The sequence below is a fragment of the Gossypium hirsutum genome, chromosome A02 (assembly GCF_007990345.1).
Source record: "Gossypium hirsutum isolate 1008001.06 chromosome A02, Gossypium_hirsutum_v2.1, whole genome shotgun sequence".
Classification (NCBI taxonomy): Eukaryota; Viridiplantae; Streptophyta; class Magnoliopsida; order Malvales; family Malvaceae; genus Gossypium; species Gossypium hirsutum.
The window spans coordinates 6,464,748-6,492,503 of NC_053425.1; the positions used below are offsets into that span (position 1 = coordinate 6,464,748).

Genomic DNA, 27,756 nt, shown 5'->3' on the forward strand with positions numbered 1-27,756 from the left:
TGCCACAAATGACCTGAGCAATCAATTATTATTATTAGTTTAAAATAACTACTTATTTATTTGCTTGTTTGTTTACTTTTCCTTTCTGTCGCTTTCTGTCTGAAAAACTTGCCCTTGTCTGAACAACAAACAACCTGAAGTGTGGCGGTCCAGTTCACGTAAGCGCAACCATAACTAAATTCTAGAAAGGAAATTAAATCTTCGGTGGGTAGAGATTTTTAGGTAGATACAATTGGATTAAAAATATTATTATGCATTTTTATTAGATGTGTCAATGGTCTGTTGTATTTTTATATTTAAAATGATTTTAATTTAATGTTTATTGTATATTTAGCAGCGTTTTTAGCGGCGTTTTATCAAAAAACATCGCAAAAATTGTAAAATACAGAGCAACTAAAAAACAGAGCTTTAGCGACGCTTTTGATAAAATGCAGCTAAAAGACAAAGCTTTAGCGGCGCTTTTGGTAAAACGCCGCTAAAAGTCATATAACTCTTAAAATCTTAAACCCCAAAAAATCATAAGCACTACTTTATATATAACCCTTAAAATAGTAAACCCCTAAATCCTAAACAAACCCTAAACACTAAACTATAACCCCTAAAACCCTAAACGACGCAATAGATGCATTTTTAACGGCGCTAGGTTATAAACGCCGCTAATGTTAAATTATTTTGTTCAAAACTTCGTCGTTTAGTTGTCTTATTTTTTACCCACACCTGATACACTTAACATTTTCTCCATTTTTCCCAGTTCTATTTCCCCCTTCTTCCTCATCCTAAATCCCTAAAGTATTATTACCCATTCCCAAATTCGACATATCCAAATCCCTAACGAATTTAATAATAATAAAAAAAGTAATTTTAATAATTAAACTTAAATTCAGAAATTTGAAACATAGAGGAATTAAATTCTTAAGAATAGAAATATAATGACTAAATTTTAATTTTACAAAAAGTACAAATACTTATCTCATATTTTAGCTTTTACAGATTAAGTGGTTTAGTATTCAATTTGTTAAAGTATGTTAAGAGAAATACTTTTTCTTTTTTAAGATTTAACACTCCTATGTGAGAAGATATTATTTAACTCGTATATTTATTAAAAGTTTATATAAAAATTAATTTAAAAGTCTATATAAAAATTAATTGTTATTTTAATCATAAAGTTAATTGTGTTTCGAATTTTTATTAAGGTTTATGGATTATGGATTATGGGTTTATGGATTATGATTTACAGTTTATGGTTTAAGGGTTGGGGCTTAAGGTTTAGGTGTTAGGGGTTAGGGGTTATGGGTTATGGGTTACGGGTTTAAGGGTTATGTTGTATGATTTAGGGTTTAAGGGATAAAAGTTAAGGGTTTAGGTTTAGATTAGTTAATTAGTATTTTTTAATTTATATATTAAATAATTTCTTATATATTCGTAAAAGAGATAATATTAAATTTAAGATATTAAAATTATGATTACAGTTTAATTTATTTAAGAGATAATAGATAAACTTTATATATATTTAGGATTTAACTTGAGATTTGTTAAATGATGAAATTTTATGTAATCAATTAATGCTTTTATATTTAAAAGTATTTAATCTAAACAATTTGATATATAAAAATATATAAAAAAATTAAAATTTAATCTAATTATTTTAAATATTACTTAAAATTTTTAAAAAATTATTTAAAATTAATATAAAAGATATAAAAATTCAATATAAAAATTATAAAAAAGTCAAACATTAGCGGCGTTTATGATAAAAATGCCGCAAAAGACAAGCAATAGCGGCGTTTATATAAAAACGCCGCAAAAGGCAATCAATAGCAGCGTTTATGATACAAACGCCGCAAAAAGTAATTTATTTTAGATAAAACGGTACCGTTTTGATAAAATACGCGGCTAAATTTTAGTTTTGATTGAAACGACGCCGTTTTATTTCTCTCCCCCCCCCCCAATTCCCTTCTTTCCCGATTCCACTTTCTTTCTCAGCCATTCTCAGCCTCTACCTTCTATTTCTCTCCCCCGATTCCCTTTTCTTTCCCAATTCCCTTTTCTTTCTCAGCCTTTCTCAGACTAAGCCATTTCACCCCATTGCAAACCCGAAACCCTCATTTCCCCCAAATCATAGTTCCCCAAAACCCCAAAATTTCCCCAAATCAAACCCATTTGTTGTCTCCCTCTCTCTTTTCGATCGACAGGTATTATAATTTTCTAATCAAACCCAAAGCTCCTTCTTTCATTTTGATTTCATTGCAGCAAGCAAGCCGTTTATTTTTTATTTCATTTCGACTTCGATTTCACTTCTGTTTTATTTTTGCAGCAAGCAGAAAGATTAAGGGATTTCATTTTGAAATCAAACCCGATTGAAGGCTACCTTTGGCGAGTCCATCAAATCAAGGTACTCTCATTTACTTGTTCTTTTGAACCCTAGACTTTAGCATGCTGACATTTATATTTTTTTTCTTTTGTGTTCTTTAGTATATGCCATCTATTGGGAATTTTATTATTGTTCTCTTTCCCTCTGCGTATGTAGTTAGTTTCCTATTATGGGAATTTATTTTGTTGGTTTTGACTTTTGCGTTTGATTTTGGCTTTTTGGTTCTTTGAGTCGGAAGATTGATAGCCTTTTATGGGCTAGTTTGATTTATATTGGCATTTGATTACACATGATTGGAAAAAACTTTAATATGTATAGATTCTCGAAGACTAGAAACTTTATCCTTGATGTTTCAATACCGTAAACATGTTTTCGGTTATCAGTTTATTGTCTTCTCATGTGATCATTGGTAGAAGCAATTCCTTGTTGGATTAGATAGTTTAGGTTAGATAACCCGACCTATATTGAATTGCTTGCTCTATTTATTGTGTTTTGGTTTCAATGGTCAATATTCTGGGCTTATTAAACTCTAAAAATGCGTGTCACCAGTCATCCTCATGAAAACATGCCTCAAAAACACTCTTTGCTTCTGCTGTTGTGCTTGTGCTGCCTCACACTCAAATATTTATGTTACCAATCTTAGCTGGTCCAGTCACCTTTTCTTCCATGATCTTCTGCATATTGTGTAACGTTAATACATCCTTCCTTATCCTGCATTGCTTTTACACTGTTAAATAGTGGGTAGTAGCTATCCCTGAAGTTTTCTGGCGAACTTTAGAGTCATAAAAACCCTGGCTAAAGACTTCCTGATTCTGAAATTTGTTGCCTTGCATTGGAGGGCACCTATTGAGCTTGATGGTCTATATCTTTTCACAGAAACTGTAGAAATTTCAAAACCTGTTACTTTTTGGAGAGAAGTTATCTTATCGTTTCCTCCTGTCTTGGTAACTGCATATTTGTTTTATTTTCTCCTTAATCCTCAAGTCATGTTCTAAGAAATACACTCAATTGAAGTTTGGAGCAACTCTATGATCTTATGAATGTGCAGAGCATGTTTGTAATGTCTCTGTCATAGTGGCTTCATCATATGATATCAATGACTATGTTACACATTGATGGTTAGAAAGCTGTAATTAATTATTTTTTATTCAATTTGATGGCTCGGAATAAATTGTTTGTGGTGACGCATGCATATTCACGTAACAGATGATGTGATTGTTATACATAGCTATTACATGAGTTGAGACCTGATGAGAGTAAGTTGGAGAATAGCCCGTGTTATCCAAAAATTCGTATTTTGTTCTAACAATCTGTAACACCCCTTACCCAATACCGTTGCCGGAGTCGAGCATGAGGCGTTACTTGACTTAACTTAAAAGTTCGGGGCATAAAAATTTACTTTCAAATTTAATTTCATCATTCATAATAAAGCTGTCCACCTGTACAGTAGTCACTAAAATAATTATAATTAAAGCTACGAAACTCGAAATTTATATCCGTAAATTTTCCCTGAAACTAGACTCATATATCTATTCACCATAAATTTTTCAGAATTTTTGCTTTAGCCAATTAGTACAGTTTATTAGTTGAAGTCTCCCCTGTTTCACTAATCGACTATCCTGACCACTCATCACTAAAATTTAATTATATCTTATTAAAGGCTTCATATGGTGATTAAACTTATTTCTACTGAAAATAGACTCATTAAGGAATCTATACATATAAATTATAACTCATAATTCCTTCTGTACAATTTTTAATGAATTTCTAAAGTCAGAACAGGGGACTTCAAAAACATTCTTGCCCTGTTTAACTAAAATTCAAATATCTAAAAGTATATAATTCTTTTGCTTACTCAACTTCTTTTATATGAAAGTAGACTCTTTCAGCTTTAATTTCATATCTCACTCAACTTCTAATTCTATTTCCACTATTTTTGGTGATTTTTAAAAGTTACATCAATGCTGCTGTCCAAGAACTGCTCCATTGCAATTTTTTTTAAAAAATTCAATATAACCCCTTTATAATTGTCTAATCTTCCCTGCAAATTTCAAATCACAACCAATTCCAGTATTTCATCTACTTCATTTAAATACTAATTAAGTTCAACCAATCAACCATTTCAAACTAAAAACATGTATATATTTCGATATCTAACGCAACCATAACATTCAAATTTACTTTTACTTCAATTCCCTATACACGCCATATAAATCTAAAAAGTTGCTTAACATAAACTACCGGAGTATATCTGGATAGTGTGATTCTTGATGTAGATCCGATCCTCCGAATGTATAAATACGTTAATCTACAAAAACAATAAACACACACATGTAAGCTTATAGAAAAGCTTAGTAAGTTCATAGGCATAAAACATAAATCTTACCAAACACTTGTACACTTATACAATTACACCATTACTAAATTTACCTGTCAACCACAATCTTTGGTGAGTTCCTTGGTATAAACTCACTACTACTTATTCTTTTACCATAATTCCTTTGGGCCCATTTGTCACTTACCATCCTTGATCAAAATTAAGGAACGGTTACGGAAAATTGAGTACTTCACTTTCACTTTGACATATGACCTCTTATCACTTGTCCTTGATCAGATAAGTGTAGCTAGGCTACCACTTATCACTTTGCCACTTGATCAGATAAGTGTAGCTGAAGCTACCACTTATCACTTTATCACTTGATCAGATAAGTGTAGCCACTTATCACTTTGTCTCTTGATCAGATAAGTGTAACCACTTATCACTTTGTTTCTTGATCAGATAAGTGTAACCACTTATCACTTTGTTTCTTGATCAGATAAGTGTAGCCACTTATCACTTTGTTTCTTGATCAGATAAGTGTAGCCACTTATCACTTTGTTTCTTGATCAGAAGTACTCAAATCCGGTGTTCCACTTAATTTGATCATTTATTCGATTTTCACATTTTTATTTTATTCTCATTTCAACAATAAATACATTTCATCATACATTGTATAATTCATGAAATTAACATTTAATCATTAAATTTCAGCCATATGAACTTACCTGGATCGATTTGCAGAATTTGTAAAAGTTCAGGGACTAATCGGCTACTTTTTCTTTTCCTCGACTTGTTTCGGGTTCTCGATCTAAAATGAAAATTTATTCATTCATCAGCATTTAATTCAATTCTAATTCATTTCACAATTTATGCCTTTTAATTTTCGAAATTACACTTTTACCCCAAACTTTACAATTTTTACAATTTGATCCCTACTCAATTAACCCCTCAATTGATCTAATTTTTCTCAATTAACACCTTTCCAACTATTTTAGACTACTACATAGCCTTTCATACTCAAAACCGCAACACCAAACCTTAATTCCCAACTTTTTCACAATTAGGTCTCTAAAATCAATTTCTATCAAAATTACTTAATAAAATCATCATATAACAAAATTAAAGCTTCAATTCCATGTTTATTCATCATAAAAATCCAACACTCATCAATGGTAACTTTCAAAATCAGCCATGGAATCAAAAACTAATGAAATAATTAGTTGGACCTAATTGTAAAAGTATCAAAATCACAAAAATTAGAAGAAATAATCAAGAATTAAACTTGCGTGATTCAAAAATATGAAAAACCAGCTTATTCCAGACCTCCTATGGCGTTTTTGCTGATAAATTGTGAAGAGATCTCTAGATTTTTCACTTTTGTCTTTGTTTTAAATGTTTAATTTGTTAAGTTTCCAATTTTGCCCCTGTTTCTCCTTACATTCTGCTGATTTTTTTTACCCAACCGTCCAGCCCATATAATTTGGGCCTAATTGCCTTTTAAATCCCTCCACTTTAGTCACTTAAGCTATTTAATCACAATTTAACAAATTTTACACTATTCCCAATTTAGTCCTTTTTAGTTAATTAACTATCCAAACGTTAAAATTTTCTAACGAAACTTTAATACCAACTCAATGACACTCTATAAATATTTATAAAAATATTTATGGCTCGGTTGAAAATCTTCGAGGTCTCGATACCTCGTTTTTTTATTTTAATTATTTTAATATTTATTCCTAGTACACTATTCACTATTTCAAAAATTTTCCTAACTTCACATTTAACTTATACTTACTAAATTTATAATATTTTCTACTCGTTTGTCAGATTTAGTGATCTCGAATCACCATTCCGACACCACTAAAAATTGAGGCTATTACACAATCACTCTTTTGCATGCTACCTCAGTATATTACAGTGACATCTATGTCGGATTAATTGCTTGTCGGCTGGAAAAGAAAGAAGGTGGGGCTATCCATTCGTACATCATGACATTGGGGTTATCCATTTGCCAGCATATTACCCTAGACTTCTGTGATGAGTTAAATGGATTTAACTCAATTGAATAATGATTAATTCACTTGTTTTAAGTGTTTTTTTTTCATTTTATATTTTTTATATAAAAAATATATATACTTAAATCACAAAATGATAACTAAACTATACTTATTTTCTCAAATTGATATTTAAACTTTTTTGTTGTCATAAGTGGTACTTAAACTATACCACTTACCCATTTTATTCTGTTGTTAAAGAAATTCCCTTAACCAATCATTTTGTGGCACGATATAATTTTTAACTAAAATATCCAAAAAAAAATTAAATATTATTTCCTTTATAAACATATTTATCTTTTTTTGTTCTTCACCTAAAAGTTCTAGTGACAAAAAATTCAAGAACTAATCGAGAAACACATTTGAACCTAGTTTTCGACAATAAAGCTTAGATTGCGATGAGTTTTTTTTTCTTTTTTATTTTTTAATATATTCTACCAGACACATCGCAATTCCAAGTATCTATGTTAGTGATTTAGTAGCTCTTCTTAAATTTGAATCTCGATGATAATTAGACTGGAGGATGCCATTACTGTAGTGAGGATCCTTTAAATATTTACCTTTTTTTAATAAATTTTGAACTAGAGTGAACCGGCAAAAGTGTTGTTAAGAAGTTGAGGGTGTTACCGTAGCTCAACCAATTTAATAATTTAGGTTGATGCTATAATGTTATTGAAAGGCATATTTGAGTCAGATTATTTTTTTATTTAATTTGCTAAATCTTTATTTCTAGGAGATTATATTTGGTATGTATTCCATGAGCTAATTACAAGGTAATTACAATTTCAAATAGGTATGTATATTTAATTTGTTAAATTTGTTTTTAACTTGTTTTTTAATGGACCATTAATGGATCATGTTTTTAACTTATTTCAAGTCTGTCCTTTGATTATTTTTTTTAATTTACTTATGCTGTTTATCCTTAGAGACTTGTTATGTTGTCTTTAATTTTTTTAATTTGCTTATTCTGGTTATCCTTTGGATCTCTTTGCTACTAGTTCCAATGCGTATCTTCTTCTCATTGCTACTGGTTCCAATGCGTATGTTCTTAAGTATGAATAAGTATGAATTAATTTTATTACCATGTAGCTTGCTTGTCGATTAAAATTACAACAATAGCTGACCTTCTCTCCAATATTTTTTTAAATATTTTAAAGATTCAAAGTATATAGGCTGGAAACCTGACGGGTTGCCTTATATCGAGCTGTAAGATATAATGGATCCTCCCTAGGTGTAACAACGCCACATATGATGAATATTAAAAAATTACTATATTCAAATTACTATTTTTTTATATTAATAATGTTTGATTTTAATATTTAATAATTAAACTTAAATTCAGAAATTTGAAACATAGAGGAATTAAATTCTTAAGAATAGAAATATAATGACTAAATTTTAATTTTACAAAAAGTACAAATACTTATCTCATATTTTAGCTTTTACAGATTAAGTGGTTTAGTATTCAATTTGTTAAAATATGTTAAGATAATTACTTTTTCTTTTTTAAGATTTAACACTCCTATGTGAGAATATATTATTTAACTCGTATATTTATTAAAAGTTTATATAAAAATTAATTTAAAAGTCTATATAAAAATTAATTGTTATTTTAATCATAAAGTTAATTGTGTTTCGAATTTTTATTAAGGTTTATGGATTATGGATTATGGGTTTATGGATTATGATTTACAGTTTATGGTTTAAGGGTTGGGGTTTAAGATTTAGGTGTTAGGGGTTAGGGGTTATGGGTTTAAGGGTTATGTTGTATGATTTAGGGTTTAGGGGATAAAAGTTAGGGGTTTAGGTTTAGATTAGTTAATTAGTATTTTTTAATTTATATATTAAATAATTTCTTATATATTCGTAAAAGAGATAATATTAAATTTAAGATATTAAAATTATGATTATAGTTTAATTTATTTAAGAGATAATAGATAAACTTTATATATATTTAGGATTTAACTTGAGATTTGTTAAATGATGAAATTTTATGTAATCAATTAATGCTTTTATATTTAAAAATATTTAATCTAAACAATTTGATATATAAAAATATATAAAAAAAATTAAAATTTAATCTAATTATTTTAAATATTACTTAAATTTTTTAAAAAAATTATTTAAAATTAATATAAAAGATATAAAAATTCAATATAAAAATTATAAAAAAATCAAACATTAGCGGCGTTTATGATAAAAATGCCGCAAAAGACAAACAATAGCGGCGTTTATATAAAAACGCCGCAAAAGGCAATCAATAGCAGCGTTTATGATACAAACGCCGCAAAAAGTAATTTATTTTAAATAAAACGTACCGTTTTGATAAAATACGCGGCTAAATTTTAGTTTTGATTGAAACGACGCCGTTTTATTTCTCCCCCCCCCCCCCCAATTCCCTTCTTTCCCGATTCCACTTTCTTTCTCAGCCATTCTCAGCCTCTACCTTCTATTTCTCTCCCCCGATTCCCTTTTCTTTCCCAATTCCCTTTTCTTTCTCAGCCTTTCTCAGACTAAGCCATTTCACCCCATTGCAAACCCGAAACCCTCATTTTTCCCAAATCATAGTTCCCCCAAAACCCTAAAATTTCCCCAAATCAAACCCATTTGTTGTCTCACTCTCTCTTTTCGATCGACAGGTATTATAATTTTCTAATCAAACCCAAAGCTCATTCTTTCATTTTGATTTCATTGCAGCAAGCAAGCCGTTTATTTTTTATTTCATTTCGACTTCGATTTCACTTCTGTTTTATTTTTGCAGCAAGCAGAAAGATTAAGGGATTTCATTTTGAAATCAAACCCGATTGAAGGCTACCTTTGGCGAGTCCATCAAATCAAGGTACTCTCATTTACTTGTTCTTTTGAACCCTAGACTTTAGCATGCTGACATTTATATATTTTTTTTCTTTTGTGTTCTTTAGTATATGCCATCTATTGGGAATTTTATTATTGTTCTCTTTCCCTCTGCGTATGTAGTTAGTTTCCTATTATGGGAATTTATTTTGTTGGTTTTGACTTTTGCGTTTGATTTTGGCTTTTTGGTTCTTTGAGTCGGAAGATTGATGGCCTTTTATGGGCTAGTTTGATTTATATTGGCATTTGATTACACATGATTGGAAAAAAACTTTAATATGTATAGATTCTCCAAGACTAGAAACTTTATCCTTGATGTTTCAATACCGTAAACATGTTTTCGGTTATCAGTTTAGTGTCTTCTCATGTGATCATTGGTAGAAGCAATTCCTTGTTGGATTAGATAGTTTAGGTTAGATAACCCGACCTATATTGAATTGCTTGCTCTTTTTATTGTGTTTTGGTTTCAATGGTCAATATTCAGGGCTTATTAAACTCTAAAAATGCGTGTCACCAGTCATCCTCATGAAAACATGCCTCAAAAACACTCTTTGCTTCTGCTGTTGTGCTTGTGCTGCCTTACACTCAAATATTTATGTTACCAATCTTAGCTGGTCCAGTCACCTTTTCTTCCATGATCTTCTGCATATTGTGTAACGTTAATACGTCCTTCCTTATCCTGCATTGCTTTTACACTGTTAAATAGTGGGTAGTAGCTATCCCTGAAGTTTTCTGGCGAACTTTAGAGTCATAAAAACCCTGGCTAAAGACTTCCTGATTCTGAAATTTGTTGCCTTGCATTGGAGGGCACCTATTGAGCTTGATGGTCTATATCTTTTCACAGAAACTGTAGAAATTTCAAAACCTGTTACTTTTTGGAGAGAAGTTATCTTATCGTTTCCTTCTGTCTTGGTAACTGCATATTTGTTTTATTTTCTCCTTAATCCTCAAGTCATGCTCTAAGAAATACACTCAATTGAAGTTTGGAGCAACTCTATGATCTTATGAATGTGCAGAGCATGTTTGTAATGTCTCTGTCATAGTGGCTTCATCATATGATATCAATTACTATGTTACACATTGATGGTTAGAAAGCTGTAATTAATTATTTTTTATTCAATTTGATGGCTCAGAATAAATTGTTTGTGGTGACGCATGCATATTCACGTAACAGATGATGTGATTGTTATACATAGCTATTACATGAGTTGAGACCTGATGAGAGTAAGTTGGAGAATAGCCCGTGTTATCCAAAAATTAGTATTTTGTTCTAACAATCACTCTTTTGCATGCTACCTCAGTATATTACAGTGACATCTGTGTCGGATTAATTGCTTGTCGGCTGGAAAAGAAAGAAGGTGGGGCTATCCATTCGTACATCATGACATTGGGGTTATCCATTTGCCAGCATATTACCCTAGACTTCTGTGATGAGTTAAATGGATTTAACTCAATTGAATAATGATTAATTCACTTGTTTTAAGTGTTTTTTTTTCATTTTATTTTTTTTATATAAAAATATATATACTTAAATCACAAAATGATAACTAAACTATACTTATTTTCCCAAATTGATATTTAAACTTTTTTGTTGTCATAAGTGGTACTTAAACTATACCACTTACCCATTTTATTCTGTTGTTAAAGAAATTCCCTTAACCAATCATTTTGTGGCACGATATAATTTTTAACTAAAATATCCAAAAAAAGATTAAATATTATTTCCTTTATAAACATATTTATCTTTTTTTAGTTCTAGTGACAAAAAATTCAAGAACTAATCGAGAAACACATTTGAACCTAGTTTTCGACAATAAAGCTTAGATTGCGATGAGTTTTTTTTTCTTTTTTATTTTTTAATATATTCTACCAAACACATCGCAATTCCAAGTATCTATGTTAGTGATTTAGTAGCTCTTCTTAAATTTGAATCTCGATGATAATTAGACTGGAGGATGCCATTACTGTAGTGAGGATCCTTTAAATATTTACCTTTTTTTAATAAATTTTGAACTAGAGTGAACCGGCAAAAGTGTTGTTAGGAAGCTGAGGGTGTTACCGTAGCTCAACCAATTTAATAATTTAGGTTGATGCTATAATGTTATTGAAAGGCATATTTGAGTCAGATTATTTTTTTATTTAATTTGCTAAATCTTTATTTCTAGGAGATTATATTTGGTATGTATTCCATGAGCTAATTACAAGGTAATTACAATTTCAAATAGGTATGTATATTTAATTTGTTAAATTTGTTTTTAACTTGTTTTTTAATGGACCATTAATGGATCATGTTTTTAACTTATTTCAAGTCTGTCCTTTGATTATTATTTTTTAATTTGCTTATGCTGTTTATCCTTAGAGACTTGTTATGTTGTCTTTAATTTTTTTAATTTGCTTATTCTGGTTATCCTTTGGATCTCTTTGCTACTAGTTCCAATGCGTATCTTCTTCTCATTGCTACTGGTTCCAATGCGTATGTTCTTAAGTATGAATAAGTATGAATTAATTTTATTACCATGTAGCTTGCTTGTCCATTAAAATTACAACAATAGCTGACCTTCTCTCCAACCTTTTTTAAATATTTTAAAGATTCAAAGTATATAGGCTGGAAACCTGACGGGTTGCCTTATATCGAGCTGTAACATATAATGGATCCTCCCTAGGTGTAACAACGCCACGTATGATGAATCTTAAAAAATTCAAAAAGACTTGAAAAAAGTTCTATCGAGCTCATTTACTATTGAATATTTATTACCATGTAGCTTGCTTGTCCATTAAAATTACAACAATAGCTGACCTTCTCTCCAGCATTTTTTTAAATATTTTAAAGATTCAAAGTATATAGGCTGGAAACCTGACGGGTTGCCTTATATCGAGCTGTAACATATAATGGATCCTCCCTAGGTGTAACAACGCCACGTATGATGAATCTTAAAAAATTCAAAAAGACTTGAAAAAAGTTCTATCGAGCTCATTTACTATTGAATATTTATTACCATGTAGCTTGCTTGTCCATTAAAATTACAACAATAGCTGACCTTCTCTCCAACATTTTTTTAAATATTTTAAAGATTCAAAGTATATAGGCTGGAAACCTGACGGGTTGCCTTATATCGAGCTGTAAGATATAATGGATCCTCCCTAGGTGTAACAACGCCACATATGATGAATATTAAAAAATTACTATATTCAAATTACTATTTTTTATATTAATAATGTTTGATTTTAATATTTAATAATTTTAAATGTCTTTAAAAGTTATAACTAATTTTATCAAAATAGTATTAATATTGATCATTACTTACATAATTTACATAACAACTTACATAACTCATATAACTTACATAATTTACATAACAACTTACATAACTCACATAACTTACATAATTTACATAACTCACATAACGTACATAACAACTTACATAACTTAACTAATACATGTAGTGTAATCTAATAATTTCCTTAAAAGCATATAGTTTAAAGTTCAAATTTCATAACTTACATAATCTACATAACTTACATAAAACATAAAAATATATCATATCAAGACTTACATAATAAACAGCTTACCTGTGTAATTTATTGTCAACTTTAGAATTCAAGAACTACGAAATGGATAGGAGTTGGATGAAATTGTCAAGGGTAAGCAACGCCTATCGAAATGGAGTACAAACTTTTATGAATTTTGCATTTCAAAATGCAAGCCAAGAGAATATGATTCTTTGCCCGTGTAAGAAGTGTGGCAACATCAATTGGCATACTCGTGAAGTTGTCTACGAACATTTAATTGTTGACGGCTTTATTCGGGGGTATAAAAAAATAGATTTTCCATGGAGAGTGTGCATCTAGTGGAACTTCTTCAACGATTAATCCGACTTATCCTGATACTGATTACCATCAGTATGTTAGACAAGATGACATGGAAGGTATGTTGCGGGATGCATTTAATATACATAGTCATGGTGAGCAATCGTTTCCACCTGACTTTATTGCATCCGATGATTGTAATATTGGTGGAAATATTTTTGGCGAAACGGGAACAAGTGCACCTTATGAGGAGCCAAATGAAGAAGCGGCGAAGTTCTACAATTTACTTAATGAAATGAACGAAGCACTTTACGAGGGATCAAAATATTCGAAATTGTCCTTTTGCATTCGTTTATTTCACTTAAAATGTTTGGGAGGGTGGACTGGAAATTCTTTTACAATGCTGCTACAGTTTCTGAGAGAGATGTTTCCTTTTGCAAAAATCCCCCAGTCTTGTCAAGATATGAAGAGACTAATAAAAGATTTGGGCCTTGGGTACGATAAAATTCATAGTTGCCCAAATGACTGCATGTTGTACTGGGGTGATCAGAAGAACCAACAGTGTTGTAATATTTGCGGCAAGTCTCGTTGGATGAATGGGAATACAGAAGATGTGAATGCGGATGAAGGTGGGGCACAGTTAAGAAAGAAGCCAGTCAAGGTTTTGCGATACTTTCCCCTAATACCAAGACTTCAAAGGCTTTTCATGTCGTCAAAGACGGCCGAATCTATGAGGTGGCATAATGATCAACGGACCGATGATGGATTATTAAGACATCCTGTGGATTATTTAGCTTGGAAATCATTTGACTTGAAATTTTCAAGCTTTGCAAGCGATCCTCGAAATGTGAGGCTTGGGCTAGCAGCTGACGGCTTTAATCCATTTAAAATCATGAGTACTTCGTACAGTACTTGGCCTGTGGTGCTTGTTCCTTACAATTTGCCTCCATGGATTTGCATGAAGCAATATTCGTATATTTTATCAATGATTATTCCTGGAGAGAAAGGTCCTGGAAATGATATTGACATCTATTTGCAGCCACTTATTGAAGAGTTAAAACAATTATGGTCGGGTGTTGAGACATATGATGTATTAAGAAAAGAGAACTTTTATTTACGTGCAGCTTTATTGTGGACAATTAATGATTTCTCGGCTTATGCTAATTTATCGGGTTGGAGTACTAAAGGACGTTATGCTTGTCCTTGTTGTGCTGCGCAAACTTGTTCGAAGTGGTTGTACAATGGGAAGAAGTTCTCTTACATGGGCCATCGTCGGTGGTTAGATGGAAATCATAAATTTAGATTTCAGAGGACTCTATTTGACGGTACTGAAGAGTACAGAGGAGCTCCTCAGCAGACCGTTGGATCTGAAATCTTGTTTATGTTAAAATATATCAACTTTAGTTATGGGAAGATGAATCAACCACCTAACACGAAATCAAAGAGAATATCGAGGGATGAATCTGATGATGAATCTGACGAAAAGGATGATCCTAATGAGGCAGACTTGTGGAAAAAAAAGAAGTATTTTTTTTGAGTTACCTTATTGGGAGCATAATATTTTACGCCACAATCTTGATGTCATGCATATTGAGGAGAATGTTTATGAGAACATAATTGGGACAATTTTGAATGTCGATGGAAAATTAAAAGACAATCTTCAGAGTCGACTTGATTTAGTTGACATGAGAATTCGGCGTGATCTTCATCCTCAAGTACTTCCGAATAGGAAATATCGGTTGCCGCCTTCTATTTTTTCAATGTCAAAGGAAGAGAAAGAGGTGTTTTGTATGGTGTTGAAGGATATAAAGGTCCCAGATGCGTATGCGTCAAATATATCTCGATGTGTGAGTCTTAAAGATCGAAGATTATATTCATTAAAATCACATGATTACCACATCTTAATGCAAGATTTACTCCCAGTTGCTTTACGGTGCTGCATGTCAAAAAATGTGACGTCCTGTATAATTGAACTATCCAATATAATGAAAGCTATTTGTGGCAAAGTTTTGGATGTTGAAGAACTTAAGAAAGTACAGGATCGAGCTGCTTTGACTTTATGCAATTTGGAGAAGATCTTTCCACATTCCTTCTTCACTATTATGGTGCACTTGGTAATCCATCTCCCTCACGAAGCAATACTTGGTGGACCGGTTTTTTATCGATGGATGTATCCAATAGAAATGTGCTAATTTATTTGTCAAGTATTTATTTATTAGCGTCTATACATTTAGTTACAACTTTTGATAAATATTGTATATCGTGTTTAGGTTCCTAAGCAAATTGAAATCTTATTGTCGCAATAAGCGTTATCCAGAAGGATCAATTGCTGAAGGCTACTTGGTAGAGGAGTGCATGACATTCTGTTCTAGATATTTAGAAGATGTTGAAACACGATTGAATAGACCAAATAGAAATACTGGGCTCAATGATCATAACTTGGCCGAAACTTATTTATTCCAAAGTTATGGAGAACCAATCGGCAAAGTTGAACACTACAGGAAAATAGGGCTTTAGCAGCATTTTTAGCGGCGTTTAATCAAAAAACGCCGCAAAAATTGTAAAACACAGAGCAATAGCGGCGTTTTACCAAAAACGCCGTTAAAAACGGAGTAATACCGGCGTTTTTTGTTAAAACGCCACTAAAAATAGAGAAATAGCGGCGCTTTTGGTAAAACGCCGCTAAAAACCAGAGCATTAGCGGCGCTTTTGGTAAAACACCGCTAAAAGTCATATAACCCTTAAATCTTAAACCCAAAAAATATCATAAACACTAATCTATAACTCTTAAAAGAGTAAACCCTTAAACCTTAAAATCCCTAAACACTGAATTATATCCCCTAAAACCCTAAACCCTCCCACCGCCAAGATTCACCCCTCCCACCAGCCTTCCTGTCAATATCCCGTAATCCCATCTATCATTTTCCCCTTTTTTCCCATTTCTATTTCCCCCTTTTTCCTCATCCTAAATCCCTAAAGTATTATCACCCATTCCTGAATTCGACATCCCAAATCCCTAACGATTTTTCCCCGATTTGAAATCCCCAAGATTCACCCCTTCCACCAGCCTTCCAGTCAATACCCCGTAATTATTTTTGGTATATGACAAATTATTTTTAATTTATATGTTAAATATTTTCTTATATAATTGTAAAAGAGATTGTATTAATTTTAAAATATTGAACTAATTAGCATTATAGTTTAGGGTTTACGATATATGGTTAATGGTTTAATGTTTATGAGTTACTATTTTAAGGTTTAGGGATTATGGTTTAAGTGTGTTTTAAGGGTTGGGGTTTAAGGTTTAGGTGTTAGGTGTTAGGTGTTAGGGGTTAGGGGTTAGAGGTTAAGGGTTAAGGGTTCATGATTCAGTGTTTATGTTTTAGGATTTATGGTTTAGGGATTAGGAATTTAGGGTTTAAATTAATTAGTATTTTTTAATTTATATGATAAATATTTTATTATATAATTATAAAAAAGAGTATTAATTTTAAAATATTGAGTTAATTATATTTATAGTTTAGAGTTTATAGTTTAAGACTTATGATTTAGGGTTTAGTTTTCAGTGTTTAGGGATAAATATGGGGATCATGGTGCAATTGTATATATGAACTTTAATTTAATCTAGTTCTTATAAATTATTAACACAATTATTGATATAACATCATTTTATATTTATATATTGCATACATAAATATTTATATTTATTCAATATAAAAATATATTAATGTATTTATTTTTTAAAATCTCTATGATTAAATCAAGAATAAAAAACTTAAAAATTTAATATTTAAAATTTAAAATTTTAGTCCATATTTCAGTTAAAAAGTTTAATATTCAAAATTTAAAAAAATCTAAAAAATGATAATTTCAAACCAAAAATTTTGAAAGAAAAAAAATAGAAAAAAATATGTTAAAAATAAAAAAATTAAAATTGAACAATAGTAGCGTTTTTAGTGGAAAAGCCGCAAAAAATTAAAGAATTACTGGCGTTTTTTTAAAAAAGGCCACAAAAGCCATTATTTTTTATAAAAAAAAAGCAAAATCCCGCTCATCCAATTTGTTTACCCGCTCATTAACCAAATCCCCAAATACTCCTTTTACTCTCAAAATTTGAATTCACCCACCATAGCTACTCTTTTCTATCGATCTGTTAGGGTTTTGGGAGAAACAAATAGATATTGAAGAGAATGAGAACGAGGAAGAAGAAAAAGAAGAAGAGGAAGAGAAGACGGGGGAGGAGGAAGAAGAAGAGAGTGAAGATGAAGGGACTAAAAATGTCAAAGGTAGTAGTAGAAAGGGGAGTTCTAGGAAATCTGGTCGAGATTCGGCTGAGAAGAAAGAGCCAGTGACGCCTAGTAGTGAAGATGGGTTCATCGCTTGCACCACTTCCGTCCAACGATAGTACTGCCATTGATCAAAGAGTTGCTTTCATTCTCCTTTTACTTGCTCTGGCCCTCTTTGTTATACCATAGCTCCAGTTAACGATGGGATTAATTAAAGTTGCATAACTCCAGTTAATCTTGGCCTTCTTTGTCTTTTCTTTTTGGTATCTAAACTGGTTATATTAACGTTTTTGTTTCTAGTATTTATAGCTTCTACTTTGGAATCAGAAATTATTGGTAGGAAGTGTTGAGAATTGGAGCTAATTTGGTGTAATATGCTTGTTTGACAGGTTTCATGGTTTCTTTTGGAAGGTAGCCAAAATAGGTGGGTCTCATTTGCTGCTTGGTTAACTTCTTTCTGGTTGCATTGAGAATTTGGAATAGTCATGTAATCTAATGATTTTGATCCTAATAATAGCTCCTTTTCGTTTTTTTTTTAATTTGGGGTTCTTTTTATGAGAAACTATTTGCATGTTTGCTTCTTTAGATTATGTTACTGTTCTTTGGATGATCAAAATTCCTACATGAAGAAATTTAGTCCAAATTTGTTTCTGTTTTTCTTTCTTAATAATGGGTTGTCAAATATGACGTTAATTTACACTTCATTTTTTTGGGTTTTTTTAAAATAATTATTTGTTGGCTTAGTATTCATACAATAAAACTGGATAAAGCTGGTTTCATTTGTATCGATCAGTGTTTAAGTACTCACTACAGCATTCTCATCTGCTTATTTCCTCTATTGAGTTTATGTTTAAGTTGTTTTATCAACATTGCTATAGATACTGAAAGCTGAGGATGGCATTTTTCCCTGTTTTATGCATAATGTAAATAACATTTAATTCCGTTTTTTTTTTGTTCTTTGATATTGACAAATCAGGTTAGTTGATGTTTGAGTATCTTTATTGCCATTGTATATGGGCCACTCTAGTTTCTTGAATTTGTTGTTTACTGTCGGTGTGTGGTGTACTGCATATATTACTGTCGCGGTTGTGGCGTCTTTGCGCATCTTCAATTCAATCTGTTCATTCTGAGTCAGTAAAGCAATTTGACTGGTGTGGAACGCTGTAATGGGATATGCACAACTGGTTATTGGTCCTGCAGGCAGTGGAAAGGTGTGCTAGTCTATCGATTATTCTGTTTAAGGCTTGAGATGGGGTCTATCTTCCCTGTATTTTCCAGTGTCTTTTGTAGAATGGGGAAATAAAATCATCGTTTGTTTTTGGTCTGCTTAGTAAATGAGTTTTTATTTACATCATGATGTATAATTGCGTCGTAAAGTGAGTATCTGTGTTTTTGGAGCCAGTCAACCTACTGCTTTAGTCTGTGCCAGCATTGTGAAACCCTTGGACGGTCAATACATATTGTGAACCTTGATCCTGCTGCTGAAAATTTATGCCCTTATTTTTTAAGACCAACCAGTTCCATTGTATAAAATATTTTTTTTATATTTAAAAAAAATACTAATCAGTATTTAAAATCATAATCAATTTGTTATTTTTGAATTACCTTAAAAAAGTTCAATCTGTTGAATTTCTCTCTCTAGAAGACAAGCATTAATATAAAGCTAAAATCTTTCCCTTTCAGAAATTCCTTCCTTTTCGTACGATTCTCTTTCTAGTGATGAAGAAGAACTGAAATTGGAGAGAAACAAAACTGAGATTTGACCCCATTTCTCCTTTATTTCCAAACTCTCTTCTATATTTTCTTTACACCCTTTTACTCCACAAAAAGGGTCTTTCACCTCTTAATAATCTCTCTAAAAGGTTAATCATATAGTTTTTCTTTCATTTCTCATGTTTTTGTTTCAGGGTTTTTTGTTTTTCATTTTATCTCATGTTTGTAAATTTCTGGGTTTTTTTTCTTTTCTATTAGTTTCATATGATTTTGCATGTTAATTATCTTGATGGATAAAAGGCTTGATCTTTTGTTGTAGCATCAGCTAATGTACTTATAATTTAGTTTTTGATCTGGATTTTATCTGATTATTGGTTTTTTCCGTTATAGTTGATCATTTATTTAGAATATTTACATCTATTTTTGCAATTCTACTGTTTGTTCACTCTTTTGATTTGATTAATGAGAATACTAGCTAAAGGAATGGCTTTAGATTGCACCATTTCAAACTGTATTGGCTACACTGTTCTTTAAAAATTATTTATTTTTAATATATATTGTTTTATACATGTCTATCAGGTGTCTGGTTTTAAAATTTTTATTTTATGAATGAAATAATTTTTATATATATATTTGTTGTTATATGACATGGTATCATAATCTTTGCTTTTGGATGTTTTCAGGTAGCTCAAATTTGTGTTTAATGGGTGTTGAGGTTGTTGACTCAGACTTGGCACAATTGTCTATTGACAAAGTGACTGAAGTAGACAAATCATTTCTTCATGAAAATGGGAAACTGGATAAAGATCCAGTTTATAATAACCCCATTGAAGTTGATTCACATAGTGAGGAACCAGATAAGGAAGAAGAGAATGGTGCATTTGATCCCCACTTTCCGAAGGATGTGGTCAACGAGTAGCCTGCACCTAAGCAGATCCACTCTTTTCATTTTATTAGGTATCGCTTCTACGAAGATCCGGCTATAAAAGCCAAACTTGATCAGGCTGATAAAGAGATACGAAATTATGGTATATTTACTTAATAAAAATTGATTCATTATAAATATTTATAATATTTAATTATAATGTTTTAATTCGTTGTTTTTATTAGTTTAATTTAAATATGTCTACTGCTATGAGATCTTATAGATGATGATTGAACCTTCACAGAAAAGGCAAAGATTGAAGCTCAAATCTTAGCTGCTGAAGCAGCAGCAAAAATGGGCAGAGGTTGAGCTGAAAAAGCAACGGGAAAGAGAAGAGAAGCTGCTGGAATTACATTACAAAAGGTTTTTATCTTTTTCTTGCGTTTTCTTTTTGTCCTTATTATGTTTATATAGTGGAGGGTTTTAGAGGCTAGAACACTGTAATACCATATAGTATATACAAAATATGAAACAGACCATGCCATTATTTATTGAACAGGTAAAAAACCAATTATTTTTTTTCCCTTTTTCTTAAATTAAAGACCATGCCATTAAGGTAAATGCATATTATTGTTAACTATTAATTATATTAACTATTTATTTTACATTAAATTAATTTTTAAACATAAAAAATAAAATAAGAAACAATCAAACCAACTGGTTTAACCTGTGGTCCAATTTCTTTAACATTGCATTTATGTCCTTTAATGTCGAATTTCTACATTTATGTCTTTCATTTTGAATTATTAGATGATAGTAGTGTCAATCAATTCTTTGTCCCTTGTTATGCTATTAGTTCCTTTGTTTTGCATTTTCTTTTTTTCTTTTTTTGCCAAAGCCACTTGTCCCAGTTGTCATGTTTTTTTATGCATTTCCTTGGCTATGGGGTTTTGCTTGGTAGTTATGCAGCTATTTATTGAAAGTTGAAACTCATGCCTGTTTTATGAATGCTTACATGCATGGCAAGCTGTTGTTAGCCTTTCTTTCTATTATGTTTGTTGCTTTGTATTAGCATTCTCTATGCTACTTGCCCTGCAAAGTTCCAAGTTTCCATTTTTATTAAAGATGGCAATCGGGTATTTGGAAATGTTAATTATCTGATCTTTGGCAATTTTGCCCAGCAGAATTAAGCTAATTATATGGTTCTATCTTTAATTAATGCATGACTGAGCAATGCTTCCTTTACAGGTCAGTTTCCTGTTTCTCTGTCATGGATGGATGTATTTATTGGAAAATGGGACAAAGTAACTTAATACAAAGAAATTTTACATTTGATTTTCTATGCCTTTTAGATCACCTCTAATTTTAAGATTGATTGCAAATGCCATTTTTCATTTTTTACAACTTTTTCTGACCAACTATTTATTTGTTACATATATGTTTTATTTTATTTTAATCGTTAATTGTATGTCACTAATGCTTAATTGTTATAATTTTTTACATAAATTTTTTTTTACTCGAGGCTAAGAAGTTAGCATCACAATATCAAAAGGAAGCGGACAAATGCAATTCGGGTATGGACACGTGCGAAGAAGTACGGGAGAAAGCTGAAGAAGCACTATCGGCTCAAATGAAATTAACAGCAATTTGGGAAATAAGAGCTCGTCAGAAAGGGTGGAGAGAAAAGGTCGTCAAATCTAATACATTTCCTTATTTCATTTAAGTAACTTCATTATAATGTCTTATTTTATTGATATTTTTATATTTAATCTAGTTTTTATTATTTATTTTAGTTTTGATTCTAAATTTTTATTTTTATTTTAATATTTAAGATAACTTGAGTTCTAACTTTTGGATTTTAATTATGTTATTAATTTATTATTTTAAATTCTAAATTTAAATTCATTAATTTTTGTATTTAGTTTTAAAGTTAAAATTTTAATAGAAAATTTTTATATTTATATCATTCAATATTTTGATAATGAATTTTAAATTTTTTATATTTTTCACGACTTTTATAACATTTTATAAATTTTTTTTTGAATTTCATGACATTTAGCAGCGTTTGTGGGAAAAGCGCCGCTAAAGGTCATGATCTTTAGCGGCGTTTTTTTCAAATAAACGCCGCAAACTTTAGCGGCGGCGGAAACAGAGGTATTTTTCAAATAGTTTTAGTGGCACTTAAAAGCACCGCTAAAGGTCTAAAAAAATGCCGCTAAAAGTCAACTTTGCTGTAGTGGAAATTGCAGAATTAGATGATATATCGTGGATACAAGCACATCGATATGTACTTTTTCACCACGATTTAGTTGAACCGTTACGCAAGTAAGTTCTAAAATTTCCTCACATATTTGTCGTTTTGATTTGTTTATCTTCTAACCAAATACACTTGTTTTTAACATAGTGAGTACAAACAAATTTTGAGATCTCGTGCACGCTCTCGAAGATTGCAATATTGAGAGATTAATAAGTTATTCACAGAATCTTTTCATGAATGGTTAAGTCAAACGGTATGTAACTAAAGTTAATAAGTTACATATAATCCTGAAATTTAGTTAATTATTCAATTTACTTTCGATTCAATAGGTTTGGAGTGGAAAGGACGTCAATGGAGCAGTTAAATGGCTTTCCCAAGGTCCGAACAGAATAATAAAAAGATATAGTGCCTTCCTCATCAATGGATACAGATTTCATACAAAGTATCGTAAGAGAATGAGAACTCAAAATTGTGGAGTTGTTAATTCTTCAATTACAAGTTATGCTAGTGCCAGGGACAGTAATTCGGTTGAGGGTAATGTGGAGTATTACGGATTTCTTACCGACATTATTGAGTTGGATTACTATGGCAGATGGAAAGTTGTCTTGTGTGATTGGGCTGATGTTAATACTGCTCGAGGAATTAAAGAAGATCAATTTGGTTTTACAATGTTGAATTTCTCTCGCTTGATTCACACTGGACAACAATTAATAGACGAGCCATATGTATTTTCCTCTCAAGTGAAACAAGTTTTTTATTCGAAAGATTCAACTGATGAGGGTTGGTATGTTGTACTCTGGAACACCCCTAGAGAATTGTTTGAAATGGGTAATGGAAGTAGAGATGACATCATCGAAAGATCAGAAACATTACCTTTTCCAGAACAAAACTTAGATGAAAATATCCCTAGTACTAATACACAACATCAATGGGTTCGACATGATGTGGATGAAGATATTTACGAATAATGATGTAGTAAGATTTTACAATTTTTTAATTATATGTAATATTATAATTTTAATCTTTGTCATGTTATATAATTTAACTATTTTATATGTACTATTATTGTTGTAATTTATTACTAAAACTTTAATTATTTTATGTGTATTGCAGGAAAAATGCGTAGAAGAAGAGTACGAGATTTAAGTATTGTCCAGAATACTCCAAATTCGGAAGAAAGAAATAGTGAACAGCAGACAGTTGTTGGATCTTCGAATGTGCCGGAGACACTTGATGAGCCTGAAGAATTTCAAAGTAATATTATGTTCATTTTATATGTGTTGACTTTTATTATTGAATTATTTGTCAATTTTAATATAATAATAGTATATCATTTTTCAGCTGAAAGTGGTGGGACGCGCAGAGTTCGAGGACGTACGCTACTTAAAGATTTATACGACTTAGATCCTGTCGAGCGTGTTAAAGTAAGTAGAAATATTCATGGTCAGCTTGTTGGATCTGAAGCTCGACTTTTAGCAGGCTATTTGGGCATTTTAGCACGAAATACAAATATGTTTCCCATCAACTACGAATCATGGCATCACATGCCTGATAGCAACAAAAACCAGGCTCTCGCTAATATTAAGGTAACAAAATGTGAATGCAATTTATAATACTTTGGTTTAAGTTTCATTTATATTTACATTCTAAACTTATTTTTTTTAGGAGAGATTTGCTTTAGAAGTCTCCGATGATTATATCAAGAAGGCATTATGTAAAAGATGGAGAGACAATAAAAGCACTTTAAAGAAACAATATTTTAAGAAAGACATAAGCTTCGAGGAAAAATTGAGAAATGTTCCGCCAGGAATGCTGAGATATCAATGGGAAGATGCGGTTAGATTTTGGAATTCAAAGAAAGGTGAGGTATTGTGTATTTCCAAACTCTTATATATAGTGTTTACTATATACGTAATAATAATTTTATTATGTAGGACCGTGAGCGAGTTAGAACAAGCAGCAGGCAAAAACAAAAATTCACGCACACGGCAGGGTCGAGAAGTTTTGCTTCTGTAGCTGAGGCCGAGGTATTATGAATTTATTAATTCTTTCAAATATTAATAACTTTCTATTATTAAATAATATTCTTACTACTATATTGTAGGAAGTCAAATCCGGACAAAAAGTTGGACGCCTTCAACTTTTTGAGATTACGCATAGGAAGAAAGATGGATCTCCTATGACATCTGAAGCTGGAGAAATTATGGTATATTCACTTAATAATATTTGATTTATTCTAAATATTTATAATCTTTAATTATAATTGTTTAATTCAATTCATCATTAGTAGTTTTAAATAATGTTAAGTTATGTTGCATTTCTTTTTATTTATATATTTCATTTCTAACTATTTAATTGATTTTTTAGGAGAAACTAAAGAAGAAGAAGGCGGAATATGAAGCGATTGCTTCGAGTGATAGTTCTGTTAATCTTGAGAACATTGATAACAGAATTATCACTGAAGTTTTGGGTCCTAAAAGGTACGGTCGGGTTCGATTTCAAGGATCTGGTGTTACCTCGACCCAATATTTTGGATCCGGCTCCCAGCAATACATGCCTTCCGGAAGTCAAGCTCAAGCTGAAGTTCAGAGGTTGAGATCAGATAGCTCAGATGCAAGCGAACACGGTTGAGCAAATTGCCGAGGTTCAACGAAAATATAAAGAACTCCAGCAACAACTTAAAGCGGAGGCAGCAGAGAGGGAGGCAGCGGCTGCAGCGAGAGAGGCAGAGGCACGAGCGATGGTAGCAGAACAGAGCAAAAAGTACGATAACCTCCAGCTACAGCTTCAGCAGATGATGTATATGTTTCAACAATCGCAAAAGCTGTCGTCTTAGACATTAGTTTTCTTATTGTAAGAATGTTTTTAAGTTTTGTCACGTTTAACATTATTGTAAAAATATTTTAAATTATACTTTTTTTATTAATTATATCATATATCTTTAGTTAAATTTGAAGTATCATTTAGAATTAATGTCTTTGGTTGTATTTTTTATGTTAAATTTGCTATTTTTGGCTGCATTTTATATTATATTTGTTGTATTTGGTTGGATTTTAATGTATGAAGGGCTGGATATTGGTGAAAAAAAAATATTACAAATCTGCCAAAATTAGCGGCGTTTGTTGAAAAAGCGCCGTTAAAAGCCTTGACCTTTAGCGGCGCTTTTCCCGCAAACGCCGCTAAAAGCCTTGACCTTTTGCGGCGTTTTTTCCACGAACGCCGCTAAAAGTCTTGACCTTTAGCGGCGTTTTTCCCACAAACGCCGCTAAAAGCCTTGACCTTTTGCGGCGCTTTTCCAACAAACGCCGCTAAAAGCCTTGACCTTTAGCGGCGTTTTTCCCACAAACACCGCTAAAAGCCTTAACCTTTAACGGGTTTTTTTTTCCAATAAACGCCACAAATTTTTGTGGCGTTACCTATAGAGGCGTTTTTTGCAGCGTTTTAGAAAGCGCCGCTAAAAGTTTTAGTGGCGCCTAAAAGCGCCGCTAAAGGCTAAAAAAAGCGCCGCTAAAAGTATTTTCCTGTAGTGAAAATGTGGTGTTGAAATATTGGAAGTAACTCACTCAAAAAACCAAGAGTCATAAATGGCATTTAAGGTTGAAGAGAAGAGGGGGTTGTACATAGTTGGTGGTTTTGTGTCTCTAGTCATGAAGTGGAGAGGTTTTTAAGGGAGATATTTAGGTTACATGTTCTTTTTTAATAAGAAGGTTGTCATTCCATGTAAGTTTTTACTAGGTTGATTATGTAACTTGATGCGATGTGATTTAGGATATGCTAATGATAAATGATAATAAATTTATTGAAGTGATTGAGTTTAATGTGATTATGGCTTTGGGTGAAGCATAGTATTCGGTGAGATAATTTTTTTGATAAAATTTAACGATAAATATATAACAATACACCTAGACGAAAGTAAAAATTATAAAGTGAGATTACCTGAGACAAAAGATATCGATGAAGTCCCTATGTCGTGGGCTAGGTCTATTTAATTTATGAATTTTTTTTCATATTTTCTCTTGCAAAAATGGTGGAAATTCTTATAAAGTTTATTTATGATTTGATTACTCTTATGAAATTCACACCATTATTAGTGTCCAGTAAGCCTATGAAGGCTAGTGCCTGTCGAGGCTAAGTTGCCTCCTCCTGTTCGCTCTCTAGCATTTAATTACTTTTAATATTTTTACGTGTTTACATATGAATAACAATTTCCTCTTTGTTAATTCTATTGTGTGTGTGTGTTTTTTTTTGGTCTTATGGAACTTAGTACAATGTAATAATGTAAGCATGCATCTAGCGGTGTTGTTGCATAAATAGATCATGTGTAAGTGTTCAAGTATAATGAATTTAAACACTTTTTGCTATGTAGTCAACAAAGTACATTATATTGTGAAATCCTTTAGTGCTTTGGAAACCAAAATCTTTTTAGTCCCGTAGAATGAATGATTAGTCTAAGGTCTAGTTTAAGAATGTTTCTCAAAAGCATTTTTTAGAAAAAAAAAGTACTTTTGAGACAAAAATATTCCTAAATAAATTGTTTTTTGAGAGAGAGTACTTATCTCAAGCCAAAAATTAGCACAAAAATATTTTTTTCAAAAGAAGAAAATTTTAACTTCTCCTCAAAAATATTTTTGGAAAAAAATATTTTTGAGAAATATTCTTAAACTAAGCCTAAATATAAATTTTTAATAAACACTTAAAAGATGCGAATGATGCTTGAGGAATTTGTGCGTTTGAAATAGTAAAAGATGTTTGAGAATACTAATTATTTAAAAAAAGATAAGGTGCCTAGAAAGACGAAGGATGGTTGAAAAAGTTGTGTGCATGAAAATGTGAAGTATGCTACGTGAGTAGAAAGATGAAGGATGCCTAAAAAGGTTGTGCTTGAAACGATAAGGAATGTTTGAAAATCCATGCTTGAATGCCAGGGTGATATTTATCCCTATGAGACTTTCAAAGAAGAAGAAGCTCTAATTATTTATAATATAATAGTGATATGATGCTAGTGAAGGAATGTCTAAAAAGACTAAAGTGCAAAAATGAAGTGTGCCTAAGAAGACTATGTGCTTGAAGAAGCAAAGCATGCCTAAGAAGGCTAAGCACCTGAAGAAGTGAAATGTGCTTGGAAAGACAACATGTGCTTAAAAAGACTAATTATCTAAAAATGTGCTTCAAAAGTTTAAACATGCCCAAAAAGACGAAACTAGACTTATATTCATGTTAGTAATTATTT

At 31.3% G+C, this 27,756-nt stretch overlaps 1 protein-coding gene and 3 long non-coding RNA genes across 13 annotated transcripts; all 4 read left to right on the forward strand.

The window, feature by feature from the left end:
* Positions 1 to 1,953: 1,953 nt before the first annotated feature.
* LOC121215316 (uncharacterized) lies at positions 1,954 to 7,615 on the forward strand. Its single transcript, XR_005911081.1, has 3 exons — positions 1,954 to 2,192; positions 2,315 to 2,392; positions 6,600 to 7,615. It is a non-coding gene; the product is annotated as an uncharacterized lncRNA (long non-coding RNA).
* Positions 7,616 to 9,144: 1,529 nt separating this feature from the next.
* On the forward strand, positions 9,145 to 11,900 carry LOC121215317 (uncharacterized). The gene is made up of 3 exons (XR_005911082.1): positions 9,145 to 9,384; positions 9,507 to 9,584; positions 10,900 to 11,900. It is a non-coding gene; the product is annotated as an uncharacterized lncRNA (long non-coding RNA).
* A 5,538-nt stretch (positions 11,901 to 17,438) lies between these two features.
* Positions 17,439 to 22,898, forward strand: LOC107949163 (uncharacterized). 10 transcript variants are annotated; one of them, XR_005911109.1, is made up of 7 exons: positions 17,439 to 17,954; positions 18,081 to 18,115; positions 18,668 to 19,553; positions 20,088 to 20,432; positions 20,574 to 20,692; positions 21,792 to 21,956; positions 22,856 to 22,898. It is a non-coding gene; the product is annotated as an uncharacterized lncRNA (long non-coding RNA). The 10 variants fall into 10 exon arrangements; XR_001697637.2 differs by lacking the exon at positions 22,856 to 22,898 and adding an exon at positions 22,519 to 22,594; XR_005911093.1 differs by lacking the exon at positions 22,856 to 22,898 and adding an exon at positions 22,507 to 22,567.
* A 281-nt stretch (positions 22,899 to 23,179) lies between these two features.
* Positions 23,180 to 24,553, forward strand: LOC121215321 (uncharacterized). The gene is made up of 4 exons (XM_041089676.1): positions 23,180 to 23,780; positions 23,868 to 24,112; positions 24,192 to 24,387; positions 24,461 to 24,553. The coding sequence occupies exons 1-4, from the start codon at positions 23,627 to 23,629 to the stop codon at positions 24,466 to 24,468; spliced, it is 603 nt and encodes a 200-aa protein (XP_040945610.1). The 5' UTR covers positions 23,180 to 23,626; the 3' UTR covers positions 24,469 to 24,553.
* The last annotated feature ends 3,203 nt before the right edge of the window (positions 24,554 to 27,756 follow it).

Bases quoted from the DNA above. Each gene is read 5' to 3' on its own strand.
- LOC121215321 (XM_041089676.1), top strand. From the start codon at position 23,627: ATGTGTATTGCAGGAAAAATGCGTAGAAGAAGAGTACGAGATTTAAGT. The intron at 23,781-23,867 runs GTAATATTATGT...ATCATTTTTCAG, and splicing joins TGAGCCTGAAGAATTTCAAA to CTGAAAGTGGTGGGACGCGC. The intron at 24,113-24,191 runs GTAACAAAATGT...TATTTTTTTTAG, and splicing joins AGGCTCTCGCTAATATTAAG to GAGAGATTTGCTTTAGAAGT.